The sequence below is a fragment of the Drosophila rhopaloa genome, unplaced genomic scaffold (genome assembly GCF_018152115.1).
Source record: "Drosophila rhopaloa isolate 14029-0021.01 unplaced genomic scaffold, ASM1815211v1 contig_163, whole genome shotgun sequence".
NCBI classification, from domain to species: domain Eukaryota; kingdom Metazoa; phylum Arthropoda; class Insecta; order Diptera; family Drosophilidae; genus Drosophila; species Drosophila rhopaloa.
In genome coordinates this window covers 10,167,876-10,190,641 of record NW_025335043.1, presented here as the reverse complement: position 1 = coordinate 10,190,641, position 22,766 = coordinate 10,167,876, and the positions used below count along the sequence as shown (strand labels likewise).

Below are 22,766 nucleotides of genomic sequence, written 5' to 3'. Positions count from 1 at the left end.
TGTCTTTTGCTGATCAACCGACAGCTGCAGCGAAACCAACCACTTATCACACACCTGGAAGCTGATGGCATATTACCTTGCCGCAATGACGTCACCCGATCTTACACATTCCAATGAATAAAGTCGCGATACCCAGAACAAGGAAGCGAATTCGAGAATTAAGTATACGACTAGTTGGCTAGCTGGGGCGTCAACTTGTCGAACAGTGGATTCAAATCGCAGAAAACTTACGAAAAATTGGCCACTTTTATTTAAAACTAACGTTTATCTTGGGTAAATTGAATTGACTTTCATTCAAGTGACCAATTGGTATTTAACCAAATCCAAAAGCATTAAATTATGCAGTATTTTAAGTATATGCCAACGGTTTTTTAAAAATTATAGCTCTAGTTCTGAATGAAACCGGTTAATCCAGCACGTTACTCTATATTTAAGTGTGATTATGAATTTGAGATTCTGATAAACAGGATTAGATAATTAATTTCATTCAATGCATACTCTTTAAATTGACAAATTCATAGGGAAACTTATTGAACATAAAAGAAAGTGAGTGAAGCCGACAAATAATATTAATAATTTAAAGAAGAAGAAGATTTTAATTATTTTTTTTATTGTCAACAAAAGGCAACACAAAAAACCAAGTCAATTATTAATTCATAAACAATTTGATGAGTTCATTTAATTTATAATTAATACTTTTCAATCTAATAAAAGTTGTATTGTACGTATACACTTGCAAATCTGTTGATAAATCATAACACAACTTAACATAATATTACTATTAGATAACAAATTGATTTTAAAGCTCATTTTTTCTTAAAATTTCCTACTATGTGCAGATATTATTATTATATTTTGATATTTGACCCACTGTGCCGACCAGCCTACCTGCGAATTGTCGTCTCGTGTGCAATTTATGCAAATCGCCCACTTTGCAACTAGTTCACTTACCTCGGCTCGCAAAAGTAAAAGTTTGCTCGGGTTACAATCATACACACCTGAGCGTAGGGAACTTGTTTTTTGGGCCACTTTTTGAGACTCGGAGAGCCGCTTACCTTGATTGGTGATAAAACTTATTTATGCGTCGCATTCGTACAGAAAAGATACATACAACAAATCCGTATTTATTTATTTGGCCTGCAAAAATGTGTAAAGCATATAAATATAATATGAATTCATATGTGCCTGGTATTTCCAGCCAAAAAATTTGCAATGCCTAAAATTAATTAGCAGCTTTTTCGATTTGTTTGGTATTGCGCAAAGAGCCGTGGGGCTCAGTCAGGCCGAACCAAAACCAAATCGAATCAAATCGAATCGAATGGAATCGAATCTCATCGATCCGAACCGAACCAAACCAAACCAAAAAAAAAAAAAAAAGAAAAGGCCAAGAACCTGTTTTACCATCTCCACAACCAAATCAATATCCAAATCTCCCTCTGCATTGATTTGTGCGCATATGAATTAGCAAATCTCGATGCCTTTTCATACTTTATGTCTGTATAGTATAGACCAATATATCTAATTCTAGACCGGATCGGTGTTAGGTGTCCGAATAGTGACCGAATAAAACCTGTCTCGGCATAGGCGAAATTTACATATGAAATGCACTGAACACCAAAAACGCGTTATTGTTATTCAAATTTGTTTCTTATTTTTTTTCCCTGTCGGATAATTCCGAAAACTGGTTAGTAAGTCAGTGGGTAGATGGCATACAAATTAGACTGTTATTTATTTTTTTTTTTTTCAGTTTTTGGCTTCTTAGAAATCATATTTCTCTGTTGCTAGCTAGATAAGATGCTCGATCGTTTGCGGAACAAAAGAATCGAGATTAAGAAATCCATTATTTTTGTTTTTTTGATTTTTTGTGGTTTTTTCGTTTTATTTTTTCATTTTTTTATTATTTAAATATACACATACAAATTAACGTAAAACTACAAAAAAGAGTGTAAACACAAGTTCGGATGTTGTGGCTTGCAGTTTTTTTGAATATCTTTTGTTGGTTTTCATGTCGAATTTTCATGTTGAATTAACGTAACCGTAACACAGCAAAGACTTGCCTCGAAGTCAGTCATTAATAAAAGAGAACACTCTCGTAAAAGTCTTGCAGGAAATTCAAATAGTCGATAATAGTCGATCGATCGAGTGAGTGTGTGTTGTAGGGTTTGGTGTGAGGTGTGTGTTTGGGTTTGGATTAGGGTTTGGATTGGGGTTTGGGTTTGTAATTGGTTTTGGGACTAAGACCGCTGACTTAGAAGAAACCATCGCCAGTGGGATCGCTGACCCATGGGTAGTTGTTGGGGCACCGGACGCAGGTCTGCAGGTTGATGGTCTCCCCGGGAACCTCCTTGGAGGTCAGCTTGCAGGTGTTGGGCACCCAGCAGGCGGGCTTGCCCTCCACCACGCACTTCTCCCTCCAGGGCTCGAAGTTCTTCACCTCGCTGATGGTGCGCGGATTCTGCATCCACTGGATCACCTGGGTCATGGTCACGAAGTACACGTCATTGTGGTTGGCCAGGATCTCGTCGATCCAGTAGAGGAATGCATCGAGGAACTCGGGATTGTTCTTCAGCCAGGCGGCATGGAAGTACAGACCCAATGGAGCCCTGTTCTGATCGTAATGGCGATCGAAGTTGTGGTTCAGGAAGTTGTAGAACTGGTCGCCGGTCAGGATGTTCGAGCAGGAGTCCACCATGGCACAGCCGGGCAGGTACTCATCGTTGGCGGGATCCTCGCGACGGTCCAGCTCGTTCATGACCATCTCCCAAACGGCATGGGATCGGGTGGGGCAGCTCTGCAGGTTGCCGTGGCAGCGGTGTGGCATCCTGAAGTACATGGTGTAGGGCCAGAGTGGGGGATTCGACAGCGGAGCAGTGATGGTGGAGTCGTAGAGGAAGGCCTGCTCCTCCATCATGGTGAACTGGTTGTTGCCACCCACTCGCAGGTATGGAGCTCGCACTCCCACCACCGAGTTGTCCGTGATATTGGCGAACTTCTCCGTGATAATCCTCATGCCGGCCATCTCCTTGGCCCAGTCATCGACGGTGGCATTGGACCAGAAACGCTCCTCATCATTGTGCGTGATCGAGTGCACGGCGATCTCGTGTCCTTTACGGGCAGTTTCCTGCACGGCGGAGTAGTTGGTGTACTTGTGGGACACGAAGTAGGTGGCCTTGATGTCGCAGCCGTTGGGATTCTTGCGGTTCTTGAACATCTCCTTGTACAGCTCGATGTTGTTGTTGTTGATGGCATCGTCGAAGGTGATGGTGATCATCATGGGCACATCCTTGGCGGGCAGGTCGCCGGGAATCGAGGTGCCGTCCTCCGAGCAGAAGCAATCGGGCAGGACGCACACGGCGGGATCGCAAGGTGGGGCGCGATTGGGATCGTTGTCGATATCTGCGGGAGTATACAAAATATGGATTTAGGATTGCGAAATTTTCCAATTATGATTTGAGAAGATTTTTCAAAATATATTGGTTTTATTGATCCTAAACTAGCGACTTCAAGTTCCTATAAAATGGCCTTTTACTAGTTGTAAAGGTAACGGTTAACACACTGTCGAAATCATTGATTCTATCAGAATTAGTCATTAAAATAGGAATATTCTACAATACAGATATTCTAATGTAATTTTCTTAAATATAATACCGTATGTAAACACATCCCAAACAGAATATATGGTCTTCCAAATAGAGAATACCCATAATCTAAGTGACACACATTTTGGAGGCTAGAAATTTCTTTCAAGCCCTATGGAAATCTTTATTTGCTTTTAAAATCCTCAGCAGCCTAAAAAATAATTTCCTAGAATGTTACCTTCTTTCTATAAACAGAAAACGCAATTTATTTTTATTTTCCAGATTTTCTCTCCCAATCAAATCAATAAAAACGATCACCCTGGCCGCAGTTTTCTTCGGTATTATTTGTTATTGACAATTGGTATTCTGTCCGCGTTCACTTAGCCGGCAAAGGTTCAGTAAACTTTTCATATAAATATTTAAGCAATTAGCTAACTGTGCGGGGGGATTGGGATAGCGAAGGGGTTAGTTCAATGAACCGACGCGGTCTGGAAAAGCAATCAAGAGAGGTGGGAAAACCGAAACGCAAAGTGAATGGAAAATGTCTACACACAATCCTCAAGTCAGTTTTTTTTATATATATACCTATGTTTCTTTCATTATTATTTTGAATTTTTCTTGGTTTTTGTTTTGAGCAATTTTCAAGTGTTGTTAATCAAGCGAGGCTGCTTTGAAATGCAGGGAGCGTTCACTTATTAGCCATACCCTTTCCCCTAAATAATCCATAGCCACCCACATGTTGGCCATTCGTTTATCGGCCAAATGCAAATGATGGCTATCTGCTTTGGGCCAAGTCAATTGGTAAGCCTTGCACTTGCCGAATCAATTGCGAAAGTTTTCAAAGATATTCGCCGTAATTATTGTTGCGGCTGTCTCATTTGGCATTTGGATTTGGCCAAAGTGAAATGGCAGACATCGTGTGGCATGCAAAGGCCAAAGTATTTTGTCCATCAAGTTTTTCACTCTTTTTTTATCTGTTTTTTTTTTTTGCCGGCTTTGTCTCTTTTTGTTGACCTTTTTGTGTGTTGCCTCCGCTTTCTTTCCCCGCTTTTTTCACATTTGCCAATAATCTGTCGCTAAAGTCGAGTGTTATGTCATCGTGGACCGGTTCAGCATTCGGTATTCATTGCTTACCAGATACCCTGGCATTATTGACTTTTTTTAGGGCTCTTCCTTTATTTCTTTTATTTATTTTTGCAAAGATTGGTGGCTGAGATACCCGAACGTATGTAAGCTGGCTCATTATTACTGAAGAGGATGTTGTATGGATTATAGTCGTAAGACGAAGTCAGAGCAAATGAAGATGCTCGAAAAATGATGATGGGGAATTTTGTTTTGTCGAAATTCTGAGAATCAATAAGGCTAAGTGAGAATCTATTCATTGAATAGATTTAATAGATTGAATTCTCGGAAGGCTTCCTCTTTGTTTTTAGTTTATTTATCTTTGTGCTTTTGCATGAATCATGAAGTCCATAAACAAAATGTATTTTAGAGAAATATCATCAAATTTTTGAGTTATACATATATACATAAAATCACTTAAGTAACCAGTCGTCATTCGTTTTTAAAGATATAATAAAATAATAAAAAAATAATAATAAATATTTATGAATGGCAATAGTCAAAATCTTCTTGCTTAAGGTTGTTACTTACATAAAAAACATAAATATTTTTTGAAACTGCGTTCATAATCTATATATTTCTTGCTGACTTTTATGCTTTTGGATTTCAACATTTCAATTTAGATTTAATTTGCTGTATAAATATTTTTTTAATTTTAAAACCTATCAATTATTTAGTGTTGTGATATTATTGAATTTTATGTGTTGTGTGAAGCAACGCAATGTGAGAGTTATATGATTTTCTTAATGTATAATATATTTCTTAATTACAAGTTACTATTCTTTCAAACCAATTTCGTTAGGCTTATGACTCTTTTATGGCTATTGCCCAAGGAAAATCTTTCTACCTGCTGCACTATTTACCAACTTTATTGTTACACTTTCCTCATTACTTTGTCGCTGGCAAACTGAAAAACTACAATGTATGACCAGTTAATCGCTATTTTAATCGCCTGTTATTTATTTTGGCTCCCGGAGACGTGAGCTTCCTCATTTGGGCCCAAAGGCAAGTGGGCTAAACTTGGACTGGAGTTATTCAATTGTTTACGATCACGGGTATGGCTTTATGCTCGGCTGAGCATTTCAAAAGCTGCCGGCAGAAGTGCAAATTTTCGCATTTTATAAATATCCATTGCGATTTGCAATCGCAGTTTGGGATCTAAAAGAAGCGAGGCTAAAGAAGAGGTCTAATGGCTTGATTTGTTTGGCATTTAATTAGCTCGTTAAGTCTGCATTTATATGCCAGTTTAGCCTCTTGGGAAATGTCGTTCGTGTACGGCGAATTATGAGTACATAAATTTATATGTAGGATTGCTAACTCTTTAAGTTTGCTATTGGTATTATTAAAAATTAGTTGCGGTTTTTACGCGGGCTGCTGTTTCGATCTTTTGTTGCCATTATTATTATTATTATTTTGTATTTATGACTGTGTTTATTTTGCCTTTGCTTTGCGGCTTTTTGCAATTGCTAAAAATACCCAGAGCAAATACAACAAACGCTTTTTTTCTTTAAGCCGCTTATGTAAGGCTAATTTACACATGAATCGAACCACCTATGGAGAGGCATTTTGTTTTGCTTCGATTTGATTTCTATTAAGTCCAAGGTTGCCACTATTACGATGTTGTTAATTAATGGTTTAATATTTTTTCACACATGCTTTATTTTATTTTTTATGTTTTGTGCCTGTGAGCTGGCAACCAACGGTGTCTGACATTTTATTTCCATTTCACACTTGACATTTCCATCCAAAAGTCGGTTTTCATTAGAGATTGGGGTTCGTTTCGAGTGGAGTGGAGTTGAGATTGAGACTGAGACTGAGCTAAGGGCTTTACGAAACCGGTTCGTGGGATCTGTGCAACATATCCGTTGCATGTGGGCGTCATTGGAATCCCCAAACCCCCTTCCAAACACACAACAAAAATGCAGACACTTGTGTGTACCGTTGTCAGAGTTTTCGAGAGTGGAGTTTTAAGTATCCCTCCTCCACTGAGGTAATGTTTTAAATGCCGTCAACCGGTTTTGAGGTGCGACTGGGGAATAACTGAAAGAAATTCGACTTGGCGCCGGGCCAAAGATAAAACGGCATGGTATTTGGTTAAACCCAAACAAAGAAGTATACGATCGTTTTGGATCTGCCATTATAAAATCAGTATTTAAAAGTTTTTAATTGCCGCTTTTTTATATTGCTGGCATTTGATCCATTTGTAAACTGTTCAATCTGTCGATCTGAAAACGTATCACTTTTTTGTATGTGTTAATAATATAGACCCCTTGAAGCCTACTATTATCTGAGCCGATGTTGTAATAACATCGGAAAGCCAATCCTATAAACAACACTTGGCGGCGGCTTACTTCTATTGACGCCCCTTCAATTTTTGCTGAATCACAGGGAATTATTGTTGTCAAATGTCAAATTTAAATGAAAAAGTGCCCCAAAATATTTGAACGAGTGATCATTGTGTTTACTTTTGGACCCGCATTATCCGCTATTTTTGATCAATTATTTGTGGTAATTCCATTTTATTGATCCTTGGCGGTAATAGTTAACTTAATACTTAATAATTGTAATTTAGGTGCGTTTGCATTACTCAAAGAAAATATATACTAATATATCTATTACATGCACTAATATAACAGGGCATAGTCAAGGCACTCGACTTGTTTAAGTAGGTTAACTGATCTCTAAACAACTTTCTAAATAATTAAATTCAAAAATGTATAAATTAGAAGATAAGTCATTAGTTATCTAACTTTTTAGAACCAATAATAATAAATGAGGTAATAATATAATGTACTTACCACAGGTGTTCTCATCGGATCCATCTGAGCAATCCTTCTCGCCGTTGCAGAAGAGACCGCGCTCAATGCAGTTTCCATCGCCGCAGGCGAGGAATCCGTCCTGGCACAGAGGCTCATCCGTGTGGAGCAGGGGCTTCACGCGACGCTCCTTGTTCTTGGACTTGCAGTTCTTCACCGACTCCTTCCAATCGCAAGTCTGCTTCTCAATATCGAAGTACAGACCAGCGGGGCAACGAATGGCTTGCAGGCCCTATAAACGAATGGAAAAAGGAACACAAAAATATGGAAATTATAAATCTGGTTTTAACAAATTCAGTACCTTAAGTGGATTAAGTTGTATGTGATAATCTCATTTGAATTAATTGTTATTCAGAAGTATTTACATCTAATTTGCTGTCAGATGAACAATATTGGATGTAGTATTATTTTAATGAGAAAATATTAACCCAGTTAACGTTTCACTTTTTGATCAATTTAAACGGGGTTGAAATGGTTCAAGATGAATAAAACATTTGAACTTTTATTAATAGTATTTTTATTGTTTTGTGATCTAAGAAAAGACAATATTTCCCTTCGTTAAACAAAAAAGTGATGAGCTTCTTTTATATGCACTATACGAATATACTTTATTTTTGATAAATTTTAAGAGCACCTATTATTTGTTTAAATTAATAAAAAAGTAAAGGCCAACTCACCGATGAGGTACACTGGATGACATCGCGACAGTTGTCGCCCTCGCCGGCCACCAGGCGGAACCACTCGCCGGCGTCCTTGTCCTTGCAGAGCTCCTTCTCGAAGGACTCCTCCTTCTTGGTCTCCTCGGTGGTGGCCTGTCGCCTGAATCTCAGCAGAGGATCGCTCTCATTGGCTGTGGCTGTTGGGTAAAGCGAGAAAAAAGAGGGAAATGGCTGTAGCAAAATAGTTGCAGTTGCAAAACCGGAAGAATTTCTACGGCGAATGTGGGTTGGGTTGGGGTTTTGGGGCATGAGGCTTGAAGCTTGGGGTTGGGTCCACCATGTCGCCATGGCCTGGCACTTCCTGTTACCAAAACACAGATACGGCTGGGCTGGATTCGACTCCTATTCGAGCTTATAGACAAGGCATGCGGTCGGGCTGGTTGGTATAATGTGGATGTGGATGTGGTGTGTTGGCCGAAAAAAAACACGTTTGGCATTATGAAATACGATGTCACCAGAGAACCGAAAGCGCAGAAACAGAAATAAATGTCTGTGTACAAAATACAGAAATACAAAAATACGAAAAATACAGAAAGCATTCCGAAACTCGTTGCGCCTGCGCTATAACTTTGACATTTTGCATCTTGCGACTTGGCAACAGTCGAGTGGAATTCGAAACCGAGATGTCGAGGGAGTCGCCGCATTTGCATAACCGTTAATTGACAGTCAGCAACAAGGCAATGTTTATGCTGCGACTTTAATCATGATCGATGGCCTGTCAAAGTCAAGTCGATTCGGATTCCGATTCCGATTCAAATCGAATCGAGTGGAGCTCAGAAAACTGCATTGACAGTGCTCAAATGTCAACCTGAATGGGTTTCTCCGCGGCTCAAGGTTCACGTTTTGGGTACCTAGGTCCCTTAAGCAAATGAAAGTTGTTTTCCGAACTCGTCCTTTTTTTTTCTCGCCTTTTCGCATAATCAAGGTTACCACATTCACATCTTGACAACGGCTTTTCAATTTCATTTTGATTTTCCTCTTTGTTTTTTCTCTCTTGTTAATTATTTTTTTTCGATTTTTTTTTTGCTCTTCTGAAGGCCGAACCAGTCGAGCAGTTTTTAATTGATGTCTTGACAACTTCCGCCAGCCAAAATGCAAATTGCAGTTCAATAATTAAAACTTATGACTATGTTTGAGAGGCATAAAATATACGTATTTTATTGGAGACCTTACCTTCGTTAAAGGCCGCCAAAGCCAAAACGGCAAAAACCACAAAAAGTTTTGCCATCTTAGGTTGGACTTGGGATTCGATCAGTAGATGTCCGTTGTCGCTGCACCGTTTTTATACAGAGTTTTTTTTATTTTGTTAACACACTTATATGGGGAAAAAACACTTGTTCGGAGTTTGGTCGACGGAGAGCAAGTTTTGTCCTTCCGATCGCTATCAAAGCTCCATTTACACTGTTTGCTACGATGCCGCGCACAATTTCTCGAACCCCTCTCTGACACCAAAGCCCCAGACGAAGTCAAAATTGCTTCTTTTATTACACGGTGAGATCTGTGGTGAGTTTTGGAGAGCTTTCCTGCAGCTCGACGATCGGCAATCGGCGATCGTGGATCGTGGATCGGTTGGCGAAAGGGGCAGCCCCGAATGGGATCCACTAAAGCTCTGGAGCTGATCACTGATCACTGCTCTGATCAACTGGCAAGCCCGGCTTTTTTTTTGGTTGCACAAGTCTTGGCCCGATCGTGACCGGATCGTGGTCGAAAAGAAGAGAGAAGTGCGGCACGTACGCGTTCACTCTTTTATATGCAAAATGGTGGCGGCTTTCGACTAGCACATCGGCGAGGTGAGAAGTGAAGCCGCCGTTGTGGATTGCAAGTATGTGCAGAGTTTGGAAGCGCACTCCCCGGTTTGTTTTTTCTGTTTTAGCCATCAAACCATTATGCAAATGGCACCATTGGCCATACATAGTGGCGGTACTACCATCAGTTTCCAGAACGTCTGCGAGGCCTCTTGACTAACCCTCTCTATTTGCTGGTGGAGTGTTGGATGTGTGTCAGGCGTAACACTCCGACTGGGCGTGCCCACACAGTCACAAAAAATAAATGCATTTTTAATCATCCTACATATACGCATCAACGTATTTATGAGTTTGCTTTTTATTTGGCAAACTCATTTGCTTCGGGTATTTTAACTGTTCAGTGGACTTGGTAACTGGTTGCGGACAGGGCGTATGGGTGATGTTATAATTCTCTTTAAGGAGTATTTTATAAGTATAAAGCCATAACTTAGCTTCATGCTTTTTTCCTGGTTTTAATAATGTGTATCTAAATTTTAAAAATTAATTTCCTGTTTTTTTCCTGGCTTTAATATAATATTATTATCCAAATTTTAATAATTTTAATAACTTATTTTGAGCTATTCAACTATAAAATGGGTTTCCTAACAGAATTCTACAATGCCAATATCTGGATAATATAAAGGAAATGTATGTCAACAATATTAGTAATCAGCAAATTAGCATGTAAATCCATTATAATCCCTTATATTATGTTTCTATTTTATTTTCAAATGTATTTCAAAGAGTCTTTAAACTTCGTATTGCTAAAATATAAAAAAAAGAAAGATACATATTACGAATTGTATTTTATTTGTTGGCTAAGTAGTTCCTCTCCGTCGTCTGGTCGTTCCAATTTAAAAGCTGTTATTTTTTTTTTACCCACAGCGACCTTGATCATTTTAAAGCCAAATTAAAGCCATTTATGGCCCACAGAGTGATACGTAGTGGCGCGACGACTGCCAACTGACAGAGAGGCGTCTAAAGGCGTGACGAACTGCCACCAACTTGAGCGTTTTTCTACCATTTTTTTTTTTGGTCCGCTGCCTGGTTGGTGGCTTCAACTTTAAAGTGTGCCAAAGTGTTTTGCCGTTCGACGAGAGACCTTTCTGAATTGTCATTGTCTATTTTTGCCACTCTTGACATTTGCATAGAGGAGTAAGGCTGACTGCCTGCCTCTCGGCTTGAATTTCCAATTAAGATTAAGTAAAATAAGTCTTTGGCTTGAACGGTTTCCGCTTCAACGCATACACAACATAACATCTGCCTGATGGAATTTACGTCAATTGGAGAACCAGTTTTCCATTTCATTAAAATGTGATCATCTCGTTTTCAGCGAATTCTTGCAAAATATTCAATAAATTCATGCTTAAAACCGCAAAACTTAACGATGGGGTAAATTAATAAATTCGCAATTATTGGGGAACCACTAAGCTCCATTCCCTTTTATTACTTCATATTTATTTATCTTTCGTATTAAATCGATTACAAATCAAACGAAATGAAATCCTTTCCCCATTTAAATGTATAATGTAGATTTACAAATGTATTAAAATCTATTCCCTGATTTTATTGAAAATCATCAGAAAATGTACCAATTTCGATATATTGTAGCTATAGAAGGTAAAATATAGTACCTCAATTGTTATAAAATTAGAGATGTCGTATAAAACGACAATAGTCTAAATCATTTGCAGTGATCTTAAATAAAAGAAATGCAGATTTTTAGAGAATCGCATCACAAGTCTTTAGAAGTATGCCACTTTGGAATCGGATAAAATTTGGTAAAGTTATGGACTTTAGAAGTCCAATTTTGAGTCATTATTACAAGACATCGGAAAATTCGAAAAAACCAACATGAAAATGGGTCTAAAATTTGATCAACAATTAGTTGAAAAATTACAATGCAGATTTTTAGAGAATCGAATCACAAGTCTTTAGAGGTATGCCACTTTGGAATCGGATAAAATTTGGTAAAGTTATGGACTCTAGAAGTCCAATTTTGAGTCACTGTATTATAAGACATCGGAAAATTAGAAATAACTTAACATGAAAATGGGTCAAAAATTTGATCAGCGTTAAATTGAAAATTTTGAATGCAGTTTTTTAGAGAATCGAATCACAAGTCTTTAGAGGTATGTCACTTTGGAATCGGATAAAATTATGGACTCTAGAAGACCAATTTTGAGTCACTGTATTACAAGACATCGGAAAATTAGAAATAACTTAACATGAAAATGGGTCAAAAATTTGATCAGCGTTAAATTGAAAATTTTGAATGCAGTTTTTTAGAGAATCGAATCACAAGTCTTTAGAGGTATGCCACTTTGGAATCGGATAAAATTTGGTAAAGTTATTGACTCTAGAAGTCCAATTTTGAGTCACTGTATTACAAGACATCGGAAAATTAGAAATAACTTAACATGAAAATGGGTCAAAAATTTGATCAGCGTTAAATTGAAAATTTTGAATGCAGTTTTTTAGAGAATCGAATCACAAGTCTTTAGAGGTATGCCACTTTGGAATCGGATAAAATTTGGTAAAGTTATGGACTCTAGAAGACCAATTTTGAGTCACTGTATTACAAGACATCGGAAAATTAGAAATAACTTAACATGAAAATGGGTCAAAAATTTGATCAGCGTTAAATTGAAAATTTTGAATGCAGATTTTTAGGGAATCAATCCACAAGTCTTAAGAGGTATGTCACTTTGGAATTGGATTAAATTTTGCAAAGATATGGAATCTGGAAGTTCAATTATGGCACCCCATTTTTTCAGTCATCGAAAACATAGAAATAACTGACATGAAAAAGAATCAACAGGGAGACTAGTTTGTGTAGAAACGGCCTTTTCAATGCAAAGAAAATGTGTCACGTTCGACATGTCACGTATCCACAACTCATTTTTTGTTAATTCAATTGAAAAATTTGTTAACCCTTGTAGAGAGTGTTTTTAAGTAATTTAATATATAGCATAATAGATAAAATAATGTATTAAATAATAATATAATATATATGTATTCAATGCATCTACATTAGATTTCTTACCTCATATCCACGATTAGAGCGTTATCAAAAAATTTGAGTTCTGTAAACAGTTTATTGGTTTCGTAATTTTTGGTTATAAATACAAAGATTTCCTTGTACACATAAAATAACATTACCTAATGTTTTCTTAACTAAGGATTCTGTTTAAATAACATAGATCGACAAAAAAAACCTATTCGGAAATCATTTTTTCTTAACCTGCAAAGTGATTTTGTCGACCAGTGTAAATTTCTAGAATTATTTGCTGTGACTTTCAGATTTGTACGTAAACTCGTTTCGGATGCATTTGTTCCCATGGAAGATCTTGATCAAACCCATGTCGATATCCCTGGCAAAAATAGTTCCCTTTATTACAATTTCTATTGTTCTCCGATTCTGGTTCCGCCTTATATCACACACTTAATATCTTGCGTTACAATAGCAATTTTGCGGCTTTGTGGTTTCGCAAAGCACAGCATTGATTGATGGTGAATTTTCACATTCGCATTTTCGGTTTTCACTTTCACATAAATTATATATATATAGTTTTTAATATTAATTGTTTTTTTGGTGTGGAATATTTTTGATTTATATGGGTAGAAAAAAACTGTCTTTTTGTCAAGATTTATATAGCAGCAAATCAAGTTGAAAGCAAACCTGCGAAAGTGAAAATTGAAACATGCCCAATGTTTGTGATCAGAGCAGCTGCTTTTGGAATTTCTCAAAGGTACGTACGTTATGGTTTCTCTTATCTCGGTTCAAGTGCTTTGGCAAACTAACAAACTAATACAAAAAGCTAACAACAAGTACAACTACACACATAAAGCTGACAAAACAACACAGAATAAAGCCCTGCGACTAGGTATGGCGCACCCATTTACTTCATAATACTCGAAAGGCTGGTGTAGCCGCTATTGGGCTGCACGGGATCTTGGTCACGTTGACATCTTCCGCAGCAGCAAATGCTCTTCACCACATCCACGAATCTCGTCTGTTCGAAGTCATCCAGATCGGTCATGAAGACACCGGAACTAATGTCCTCGGCAGTCCGGGTGCCGACAAAAGCCTTGAGATCGGTGGTGGGGAAGCCATCCTTGTAATACGCCTTAATCGTATCGTAGGCATCCATGATGACGGCAATGAACAGCGACAGGACCACATAAATGTACAGAGAAATGAACGAGTACAAGTAGATCTGGCAGAACCACCACAGCCATGTCGCCTTGCTCGAAAGCGTGGCAAAGGTCGCGAACATATCATCGCCGTTGATCAGCGCAAACAAACACTCTGAAGTGGTGGCCAGCGAACGGAACTTCATGTGGTAGGGCCCAAGAATCAGCCAGCCGCAGAAGACGAATCCCGCATAGATTAACAAGGCGGCGATAAGGAAGCGTAGAATCTTTGGTGCCGCTTTCTTCAGCGTTAGTATTACAACGTTGTAGGTCTTAAAGAAGCCGAGATATCTCAGCACTCCGAACCAAACGAGCAAGTTGCCAATACCCAAAAACAGCGAGCAGGTATCCCATTGGTCCACCACCAAGTACCTTCCCTCGATTTGCTCTTTCAGAGCTGATCCAATAATCAAAAGGACGTCATTGAAAATGATCATGATGTACCTGTAAAAAATATATATATTATAGATTATTTGTTGTATCTTTTTAAAGGTTTTCACTAGGCTTAAAAGTGCATTACTCTGCCTGGGCAAGTATTGTTTCATTTCAATATTGGTCTTTCGAGTAATGCATTCTTCTTAATTCCCTTCTCGCTATACATACCAAAAGTTAACAAACTCCAGCCGCCCATCGAAGCTCAGCTCTTTGCCAAAATGCGACCGGAAAAAGTTGACTGTAGTACATCTCAGCAGGTAAGCCCTCCACAATGCCCTCGTGCAGAGGGCAAACGATAATGCGCAGGTTAGTAGGACGAATATATTGAGTACGCTTCGCAGCATGGAATCGAAATTAGCCTCCGATATGAAGTCAGTGGCTCCATGGCACTTTAGTCGCGTCGCCTCCGCATCCAGTGAGAGCAGCATCTGCCCGTCGTGGTCTCGATTGTTGAACATTATGGAAATGTCGAATCGGAAACAATCGGGAGCAGACAAGGGGCCACCGTTGGACTTAAAATTCACCGTCTTAATCTTAAATGTCAACTGTGCGGAGACGAGCGAAGCAAAATTGACCTCCACATCGCGCTCCTGCAGATATTTCTCCACCCCAATGGTGGTCACGTTCGGTGGCAGCCACTCGCACAGCTCGTCGACGTGTGGATCGAAAATGTACGACTCGTTAAAGCCGAATATGGTGCCCTCCCGGTAGTTCTGCAGGCACAGCTTTAGCGGCGGCATCGTGTTGTTGTGTGTGGGGTAGTCATAAGGTCCAATCGAGCGGCTCACATTGGCATATCCATCAACGGCATACTGGACAGTGTCGAAGAACTCCGATTTTAGGTACAGGGCAAAAGGACCCACCGCTGGCGGATAGCTCTCCACTTCCCGTGAGGAATCCCAGCCTCGCAGGAAGAGGTGCGAGAAGGCAAATCGGTTATCACCTGTATAGTTGATGTGGTTATACCGCGAGTGGGCAAAAAGGCACAGTTGCATCGTCACCAGAAAGATCTTTACAATCTGAAAAGGTTTAGGAGTGAAAGTAATTAACTAATTTGAATGCTAACATACATTGTTATATAACCCAGTTCATTCATTTTAAAATACATAGTGAATATTGTAGTGCTCTTATCTAGTTGCGGTCTCAAGCGTCAGAACCTTATATAGGAGGCATTTCAGTGATCTAGAAAAGCTTATCTATAAATAAATACCAAATTATGCTAGGGCATGCGTCAGTTTTTATTTATTGGCTATATGCAGCGATATCTGATTTTGGTTTAGAATAATCATGACTAGAAGTAAGAATTGTTTTTGGTTCATTCTATTAATCATTTTAAAGCAATTAAAAAATCCCCCCAGAATCGAACATTTATAATTCATTAAATAACATTTAAAATTCGTACGAGTGCGCCCACACGAAATGTATAGCCATAAAATTCTTTGAAATTTCCTATGCGATTACGTATTGTTCTAACTATAGTTAAACCCTATAGATAAGGCATCGATAAGAAAGAAGGAGCTTTACAATGCAAGCAAAATAATCAAGAATGTGTTGACTATACGCCACTTTACATGCTCAGAAACCGAACAAACAATAAGATTGGAGAAGGTTCATTTAAGGCGGCTGTAAATTGAGCAAGCCGCCTAAATAAAGTGGTTCGGATGTGTCACCCGAGATCCGCCCTCCAATCCCCTCGCATCACGCGACATTGTCAATTAACTGGCTTTTTATCCAGATGCGAATCGAAATTAAAATCGAAACCCGGAAGTGTTCTCACCTGCACAACGAACTTGTAGGGAAACTTTCGCTTGGCCTGCCACTTCTCGATGGGATTCATGAAGTAAAACTGCAGTTTCCTACGCATTCGCTCCTCCTGATAGGATGCGGCCGAGGATCCGGGGAACTCGGGCTGCTCCTCGCGCCCCTCCACGGACTGGGGAGCACTGCCACTGGACATGGTATTGGCTGTGGGAATAGTTATGGGCATGGGCACCACAGGGGCCACTGGAGTGGACTGGAGCAGCACCTGGCGGCGCAGGATCCTGGGGTTCACATACTCCTCGTCGCTCTCCGGTGGCGATTGTTGGGCAGCCTCATAGCTATCCGTACGGCGTTTCACGGCCGGAGCAGCGGGTGCTCCGGGGCCGTAGCTCTGCATCTCGATGCGCTCCTCCTTCGTCGCGAGGTCGAATCACCTGCGTTGTTGTTCTCTGTGCTAGCTTTCCTTTGCCCGCCCAGTCGACATGCAAAAGAAAGAATCCGCACAGGCGCAACAAGCAATCGGGGGAGGGGGTGATAAATATAGCTATTTAGCAATTAAGACGCGACTCTTGCCAGCGAAATTAAATTAAATACTGGCCAAAAAAACGAGAAAATTGCTTTGTTTTCAACCATCAACTTAGAGGTGGAACACGAATCGATGTTTATTGGATTTGATAGTATCGATTACAGAAATATGGCAACGCCATTTATTAGCGGGTGTCCACAGCGCAGACTCAAACCTAATCGGTTAACCGCTTCTATTAATTCTTATCAATAATAAGAATTTAAACATAGCCCTTCAATATCCAAGATCAAAAGTTTTAAGTCCTTAAAACTAATTAAGACTTTTACAACGACACAAGTTAACATAATATTAAACTGAAATCGAAGCTCAAAAAGAAAGCATTTAATTTACACTTATGAAAAACCGTACAATCAGCTTAAAATAACTTTGAAAAATATCCTCGAGGTGGAAAAATGTTGAGGATTTGACAAGATCTTGCCAACGAATTAAATGAAAGTCAATAATTTGGTTAAGTTCTGTTGTATTCTGTATATATTTAATACGGATAGATTATTTTTTATATATATTAATAACTTTTGCAATTTGAGAATAAGATCAATGAGTGACACCACAATAAGAGTCAAAATTATGTTTGATTAATCTTCATTAGCTTCAGAAACTAATTTCTCTTCGTTCCATTTTGGCATTCTCGTTTTGCTCGGTTAAGCACCATTCCTAGACAATTAATACAATTAAAGCGCCTAACTAAAGTCGCGATTTGTGAGGATTATGGGGGCTGCAAGGCTCCAGCCATAAATGAAGACACCCAGCCAACTGGAGATGATCTTAACCCACATGGAAGCCTCGTTGCCGTTGAACAGCTCAATATCCGAGTTGGGTCTGAAGGGATAAATATCGAATTAGATTGGTTTATGTGGTAAATGTTCAATGGATATATATTTTGAGGGGTCGAGTAGTATTTACTCTTCTACTTACTTGTACCAGTTGGTCAGGGTCATCATAACGTAGAGCGAGGCGCAGACGAAGACCACGTGGAACATGGACCAGGAATAGGTGACGCCCTCGGTCTCGTTGTCCGTGCTCGGCTTTCCATTGGCATCCGGGCCGGCCTCTGTGTCTGATAGAGCTTCTGTTAAAACTACATTAATCAGAGTGCAAAGAGGAACGGCGAGTGGCCATATTTTTCACACAGTTTCAAATACCAAGTAACCGAGTTGATTAGTTGGGTTAGTCGGAAAATAAATCAAGAAAATAAAGCGGCAATAGCAAACAAGTGTTAATAATCGGTATTAGCTTGGGGTTTTTTGTACAGCGATAAAAATGAAAAGTGAGGGCGATCGAATGCGTGATGGAAACTGTGGAATTGTGGAAATGGCTGCGAATGCGGACGGAGCACTGGGAATGGAAACAAAGCACCTACCACGCTTCTCGCTATTATCATGGGTGATCTTTGAAACCTCCACCGCCGAACTGATGCAGTTGTAGAGGATGCACAGAAGCCACACAACCAGTCCAATGATGTTGGTGGTGTCGAAAGTAACCCTGGAGTTGTGGCTGGGCGGAGCCACAGTGGTGGTGGCATTGCCGAAACCCTCCATCATTCCAAACATTCCGGGATTGCATTCTTTTTCTATGGGTTTACAAGATAAATTATAAACTATATTATATATTTTGCCGTAGTTTTGCCTACCCGGATTGTTGGCCACTGCGGACCAGGTCAGATAAACCGTGTATAAGGTAACCAAGGAGCTCTGCAATAGACCGGAATGGGGCAAACGCTCCTGCACAGCTGGCAAAATCGATATAACGCTGATCACCAAACAAAAGATGAGATTAATGGAGATAAAGAACTTGTTGATGCCGCAGCCAGTGCTCTAACAATAAAGACATCAGTTAAAAAAGCAAACAAATTAGCTTCACAATTTACACTCACAGTGGTGAAGTAGATATAAAGCAGAGTAATCCCAGTCAGCGATAAGATATAACCCAAGAGAGTGACCCCGGCTAAGGCATAATAATAACCACGACTGTTTTCAGCGCTCTCTGGAAAAAACGAATAAGTTAATTAGAAAGATGAATCATTAAAAATGTTTTAAAATACGCCTTACCTATCCAATTCTCCGCCAGCGAATGCGCGAAATCTACAATAATGACCAGCTGTACGAGTATGAAGGCCAGGCCACCTATAAGACCCACCCACATCATGGCAGGACCAAAGGATCCATCCGGTATGAAGATCGCACCAATTGCAGCGCCAAAGCAGATCAGGAATTTCAGGGGCCAAAAGTTGTTCTGGATGTGGGATCGCGGATCCCTGGAGCTCTTCACCCCCAGCATAATCAGCGACATTAAAGCGAAAAAGCAGGCCATTCCAAAGCAAATCCTATAGACAGCCATATAACCCAGAGCATATTCGCAGTCGACTTGCAGAGATCCTCCCGAAAAAGTGTCAAGTGTCTTGGAGCTGTACGTGGAGGTCGAATTGATGCAGAAAGGCAGCTTCTTCAACGTGTCCTGCAATCCTGGAGACAGGGCAATTGCCCCCAGAACAGTGCCAACCAGTAAGATGAAGGCGTACATGAAACGCGAGGAGGAGGCGTTGGTGCAACTGGGACAGGCGGAGCAGCACATGCTGGCTGCAGTGCCTCCGCAGCACATGGCGCACTGGAAAAGTTATGAAAAAATATATTACATTTTTAGATCATAAAAAAGATGTAAATAGAGATTTTCTATTTCAATGACTGTTTTTTTTCTATTTTGTTTTAACTAATATTCAGACCTCATTGATTCATTTATGTATTTATGTTCTATAATGGACTTGGAATATTTTATATCAACATTATGCGGCAAGATGAATCATATTTTCTTGAGAAATTGTGTACATACTTTATGTAGCGCTTAATCAGAAAGCTAGATACCGCAGAATCTTTAAAACTCAGTATAGATTTAAGAGAGAACAATCATCACCCATGAACTTCAGTGAAACATATATGATATTAGTAACTCAATGCATGAACAAAAATATAAATTCCTTAAAACATATGGCTGCCTTTATTGATTTGTAACCAGGTGACCAAAATTACAAATGGAAATTACCCGGTTCATTGGCTACTAATTTGCAATCTCTTTACATACCTGGGCGGCCGAGCAAAGGCCCAAAACAGCTCCCATTGTCGCCGAGATGTAGTTAGGTTTTCACTTTCGTCAAATTGCGTTTTTATTAAATTAAACAAATCTTTGTTTGTGAAAATATGAGCTAGAGCTGGGCTACCCACTCCCGATAGTTTTGATATCGGAGGATATCGAATAGTAAGACAATGTAAAGGCGATTGTATCGATAGCATAGGCTCACATCTCGAATGCACAACCATGGAAGTAAACAATCCGACCTGAGAAATATCCATATTTTAATAAATATTGATATTCTTACACAACCGTAAAGAAATTCATTGAATTTACAGTGCATATCAATTACATTATTATTCATTTTTAGAGCGATGGAATCGTATGTATGCCGAATTTGTCTAAGGACTGGCAAAAACATGGTCAGTATATTTAAAGAGGCGAATGGACTGGGAATTTCCTTTGCCTTTATGATTTCTGACTGTACTGGCTTTAAAGTTGATAAAGGGGACCGATTTCCCAAAGCCATTTGTACCTCCTGCCAACAGGATGCAAAAAATGCATTCGAAATCAAGCAAACTTACGAAAGGAGCCACCAGGTCTTTTGTCAGTTCATGCAGAATTCAAAGGAGGACTTACTCCTGGAAGAAGTGTACAATGTATCAAATTGCGAGAGTATAGTATCAAATGATGGTGAAGAACCTTATAGGAACGTCGCCCAAATTGCGGAAGAAAAATTCGAAGACCTGCGATGCACGGAAAAACCACAATGCTTTTTGAATATCTACGATTCACTTGCAGAAAACTTGTTTTTAGACTCCAATATCGACGATTATGCAGATTGCGATCCTTCAAATGCTGAGACGGATGATGACAATAATGTTAGTAAAGGAAGCGATGAACACCCGCAAACCCACGAAGGAGAAAGACAGCTTAAAGTCTCAAATGCTCTTACAATTAATTCTAAACTAACTGACACACGAGAGCGACCTTTTAAGTGTTCCAAATGCTCAAAGGCTTTTCTCAGTAAATCAAATCTCCTAAATCACGTGCAAGCACACAAGGGAGAACGACCGTATAAGTGTACCTACTGCCCAAAGACTTTCAACAAGACGTCAAATCTTCGGTATCATGTGCGGAGGCACACGGGAGAACGACCGTTTAAGTGTACCTACTGCTCTAAGGGTTTTATAACAAATTCACATCTTCAGAAACACCTGCGAATTCACACAGGAGAGCGACCCTTTGGGTGTTCCTACTGCTCAAAGGCTTTCTCCAGGAATTCGACTCTTCAAATACACCTGCGAACACACACGGGAAAACGACCTTATAACTGTACACACTGCTCAAAGGCATTCTCCAGAAGTTTTACTCTTCAAGTCCATATTCGGTCTCACACGGGGGAACGACCTTATGAGTGTACCCACTGCCCAAAGGCTTTTACAAGTTTATCACATCTTCAAGCACACTTAAAAATCCACACAGGAGAACGACAATTTAAATGTTCTAATTGTTCAAAGAGTTTTATAAGGAAGTCACAATTGCAGAGACACGAGTTAATCCACACAGAAGGAGGACCATTTAAATGTACTCACTGCCCAAAGAGTTGTAAACTTAATTCACATCTTCAGTCACACTTGCGATTGCACACAGGGGAAATAATGTCCTTTAAGTGTTCCCACTGCCCGAAGATTTTTACCCGGAAGTTTAATTTGAAAAAACACTTACGAGTCCACACAGAAGAAAGCCCTTTCACAGCTTAACCAGACTCAAGTCTAATACGACAAATGTGTTTCCATTCTGTAAAAAATCACTCCATTATTAATTGTTATTAAGTATTCGAAATTGTGCAAAAAAATACAATTTTAGAATAGCACAAAACAAGGGATAATAAACAAAACCACCCAGATTTTAAGCTGAGTTTTCTGTCCTTTCTGCATTATTTTGTGTTTTCTAAATTAAATAATTATTATAATGGTCCACAATTACAAATTCTATAGCATATGCTGGAAATTATTAAAAACTAAAAATTCTTTAGCATATGCTAGAAAGTATTAAAAATTAAAAATTCTCTAGCATAAGCCTGACAATTTTTAATTGTGGAACTGAATCTTCCTAAATTCAAATTTGGACTGAGATATATCTCGGGTATACTTTAAAAATCATATTTATCTTTGTATCTTTGCAGTCCAAAATAAATATTGGAGGAATTGTTTTTAAAAACTCCATTTTTATCTTTTGGTTATTGAAACTAACTTACAAAACGCCCAAAAATTCAGAGATTTAGCCTAGACTGCCTAAATGAATGAATTATAAAACCTCCCAGCGGAGTTCCGAACCATGGCTTGAGTCGGCAACGATTGTTTCTATATGCCGTTAAATCGATTGCTAAGTCCGTTTTCATTTCAAATTTTCAAAAATAATAAATACATTTAAATATTATACAATTAATTTTCTTAATTGTATATTTATATATTTCGGCAGATTAGCAAACATTATTTACAGTGCTGTATATGGGGTAAATGGTGCTTTACAACTGGTGTCAAATCGTTAACAGTGCACAAGAACGGGAGGAAGATTTTCGATACCCGTTAGAGACGGAAAAATATCGATGGTGCCCAACAAAGCATCGATATCAACGATATTTTAAAAACATCGATGACATCGATGTTGGCATCGATATTTCTTCATCTCTAAAGTCGCCT

At 39.2% G+C, this 22,766-nt stretch overlaps 4 protein-coding genes across 7 annotated transcripts; 1 reads left to right on the top strand and 3 right to left on the bottom strand.

The window, feature by feature from the left end:
* Positions 1 to 1,974: 1,974 nt before the first annotated feature.
* On the bottom strand, positions 1,975 to 9,777 carry LOC108043324 (chitin deacetylase 1). Its single transcript, XM_017121982.2, has 4 exons — positions 9,409 to 9,777; positions 8,194 to 8,372; positions 7,499 to 7,748; positions 1,975 to 3,396 (listed from the first exon to the last, which is right to left on the bottom strand). The coding sequence occupies exons 1-4, from the start codon at positions 9,461 to 9,463 to the stop codon at positions 2,249 to 2,251; spliced, it is 1,632 nt and encodes a 543-aa protein (XP_016977471.1). The 5' UTR covers positions 9,464 to 9,777; the 3' UTR covers positions 1,975 to 2,248.
* Positions 9,778 to 13,097: 3,320 nt separating this feature from the next.
* Positions 13,098 to 17,065, bottom strand: LOC108043329 (mucolipin-3). The gene is made up of 3 exons (XM_017121996.2): positions 16,429 to 17,065; positions 14,820 to 15,670; positions 13,098 to 14,660 (listed from the first exon to the last, which is right to left on the bottom strand). Exons 1-3 carry the CDS (start codon positions 16,807 to 16,809, stop codon positions 13,922 to 13,924), a joined length of 1,971 nt encoding a protein of 656 aa, XP_016977485.2. The 5' UTR covers positions 16,810 to 17,065; the 3' UTR covers positions 13,098 to 13,921.
* Positions 17,066 to 17,441: 376 nt separating this feature from the next.
* LOC108043333 (serine incorporator 1) lies at positions 17,442 to 20,213 on the bottom strand. 3 transcript variants are annotated; one of them, XM_017122001.2, is made up of 7 exons: positions 20,074 to 20,213; positions 19,047 to 19,602; positions 18,872 to 18,981; positions 18,629 to 18,812; positions 18,359 to 18,568; positions 17,914 to 18,076; positions 17,442 to 17,817 (listed from the first exon to the last, which is right to left on the bottom strand). In XM_017122001.2, exons 1-7 carry the CDS (start codon positions 20,107 to 20,109, stop codon positions 17,679 to 17,681), a joined length of 1,398 nt encoding a protein of 465 aa, XP_016977490.1. In that variant the 5' UTR covers positions 20,110 to 20,213; the 3' UTR covers positions 17,442 to 17,678. The 3 variants fall into 3 exon arrangements, with proteins under 3 accessions (XP_016977490.1, XP_016977491.1, XP_016977493.1); XM_017122002.2 differs by having other exon boundaries at positions 17,914 to 18,067; XM_017122004.2 differs by having other exon boundaries at positions 17,914 to 18,055.
* A 78-nt stretch (positions 20,214 to 20,291) lies between these two features.
* On the top strand, positions 20,292 to 21,956 carry LOC108043319 (gastrula zinc finger protein xLCGF3.1-like). Of its 2 annotated transcripts, none has more exons than XM_017121976.2 (2): positions 20,292 to 20,374; positions 20,432 to 21,956. In XM_017121976.2, the coding sequence occupies exons 1-2, from the start codon at positions 20,298 to 20,300 to the stop codon at positions 21,822 to 21,824; spliced, it is 1,470 nt and encodes a 489-aa protein (XP_016977465.2). In that variant the 5' UTR covers positions 20,292 to 20,297; the 3' UTR covers positions 21,825 to 21,956. The 2 variants fall into 2 exon arrangements, with proteins under 2 accessions (XP_016977465.2, XP_016977466.2); XM_017121977.2 differs by lacking the exon at positions 20,292 to 20,374 and having other exon boundaries at positions 20,432 to 20,443; positions 20,673 to 21,956.
* Positions 21,957 to 22,766: the final 810 nt, after the last annotated feature.

Bases quoted from the DNA above. Each gene is read 5' to 3' on its own strand.
- LOC108043319 (XM_017121976.2), top strand. From the start codon at position 20,298: ATGCACAACCATGGAAGTAAACAATCCGACCTGAGAAATATCCATATT. The intron at 20,375-20,431 runs GTAAAGAAATTC...ATTCATTTTTAG, and splicing joins ATTGATATTCTTACACAACC to AGCGATGGAATCGTATGTAT.
- LOC108043329 (XM_017121996.2), bottom strand. From the start codon at position 16,809: ATGCAGAGCTACGGCCCCGGAGCACCCGCTGCTCCGGCCGTGAAACGC. The intron at 15,671-16,428 runs GTGAGAACACTT...AAACCTTTTCAG, and splicing joins CCTACAAGTTCGTTGTGCAG to ATTGTAAAGATCTTTCTGGT. The intron at 14,661-14,819 runs GTATGTATAGCG...TATTTTTTACAG, and splicing joins CTGGAGTTTGTTAACTTTTG to GTACATCATGATCATTTTCA.
- LOC108043324 (XM_017121982.2), bottom strand. From the start codon at position 9,463: ATGGCAAAACTTTTTGTGGTTTTTGCCGTTTTGGCTTTGGCGGCCTTT. The intron at 8,373-9,408 runs GTAAGGTCTCCA...TTTACCCAACAG, and splicing joins TTTGGCGGCCTTTAACGAAG to CCACAGCCAATGAGAGCGAT. The intron at 7,749-8,193 runs GTGAGTTGGCCT...ATTCGTTTATAG, and splicing joins TCATCCAGTGTACCTCATCG to GGCCTGCAAGCCATTCGTTG.
- LOC108043333 (XM_017122001.2), bottom strand. From the start codon at position 20,109: ATGGGAGCTGTTTTGGGCCTTTGCTCGGCCGCCCAG. The intron at 19,603-20,073 runs GTATGTAAAGAG...TAACTTTTCCAG, and splicing joins GCCTTTGCTCGGCCGCCCAG to TGCGCCATGTGCTGCGGAGG. The intron at 17,818-17,913 runs GTAAGTAGAAGA...TTATCCCTTCAG, and splicing joins ACCCTGACCAACTGGTACAA to ACCCAACTCGGATATTGAGC.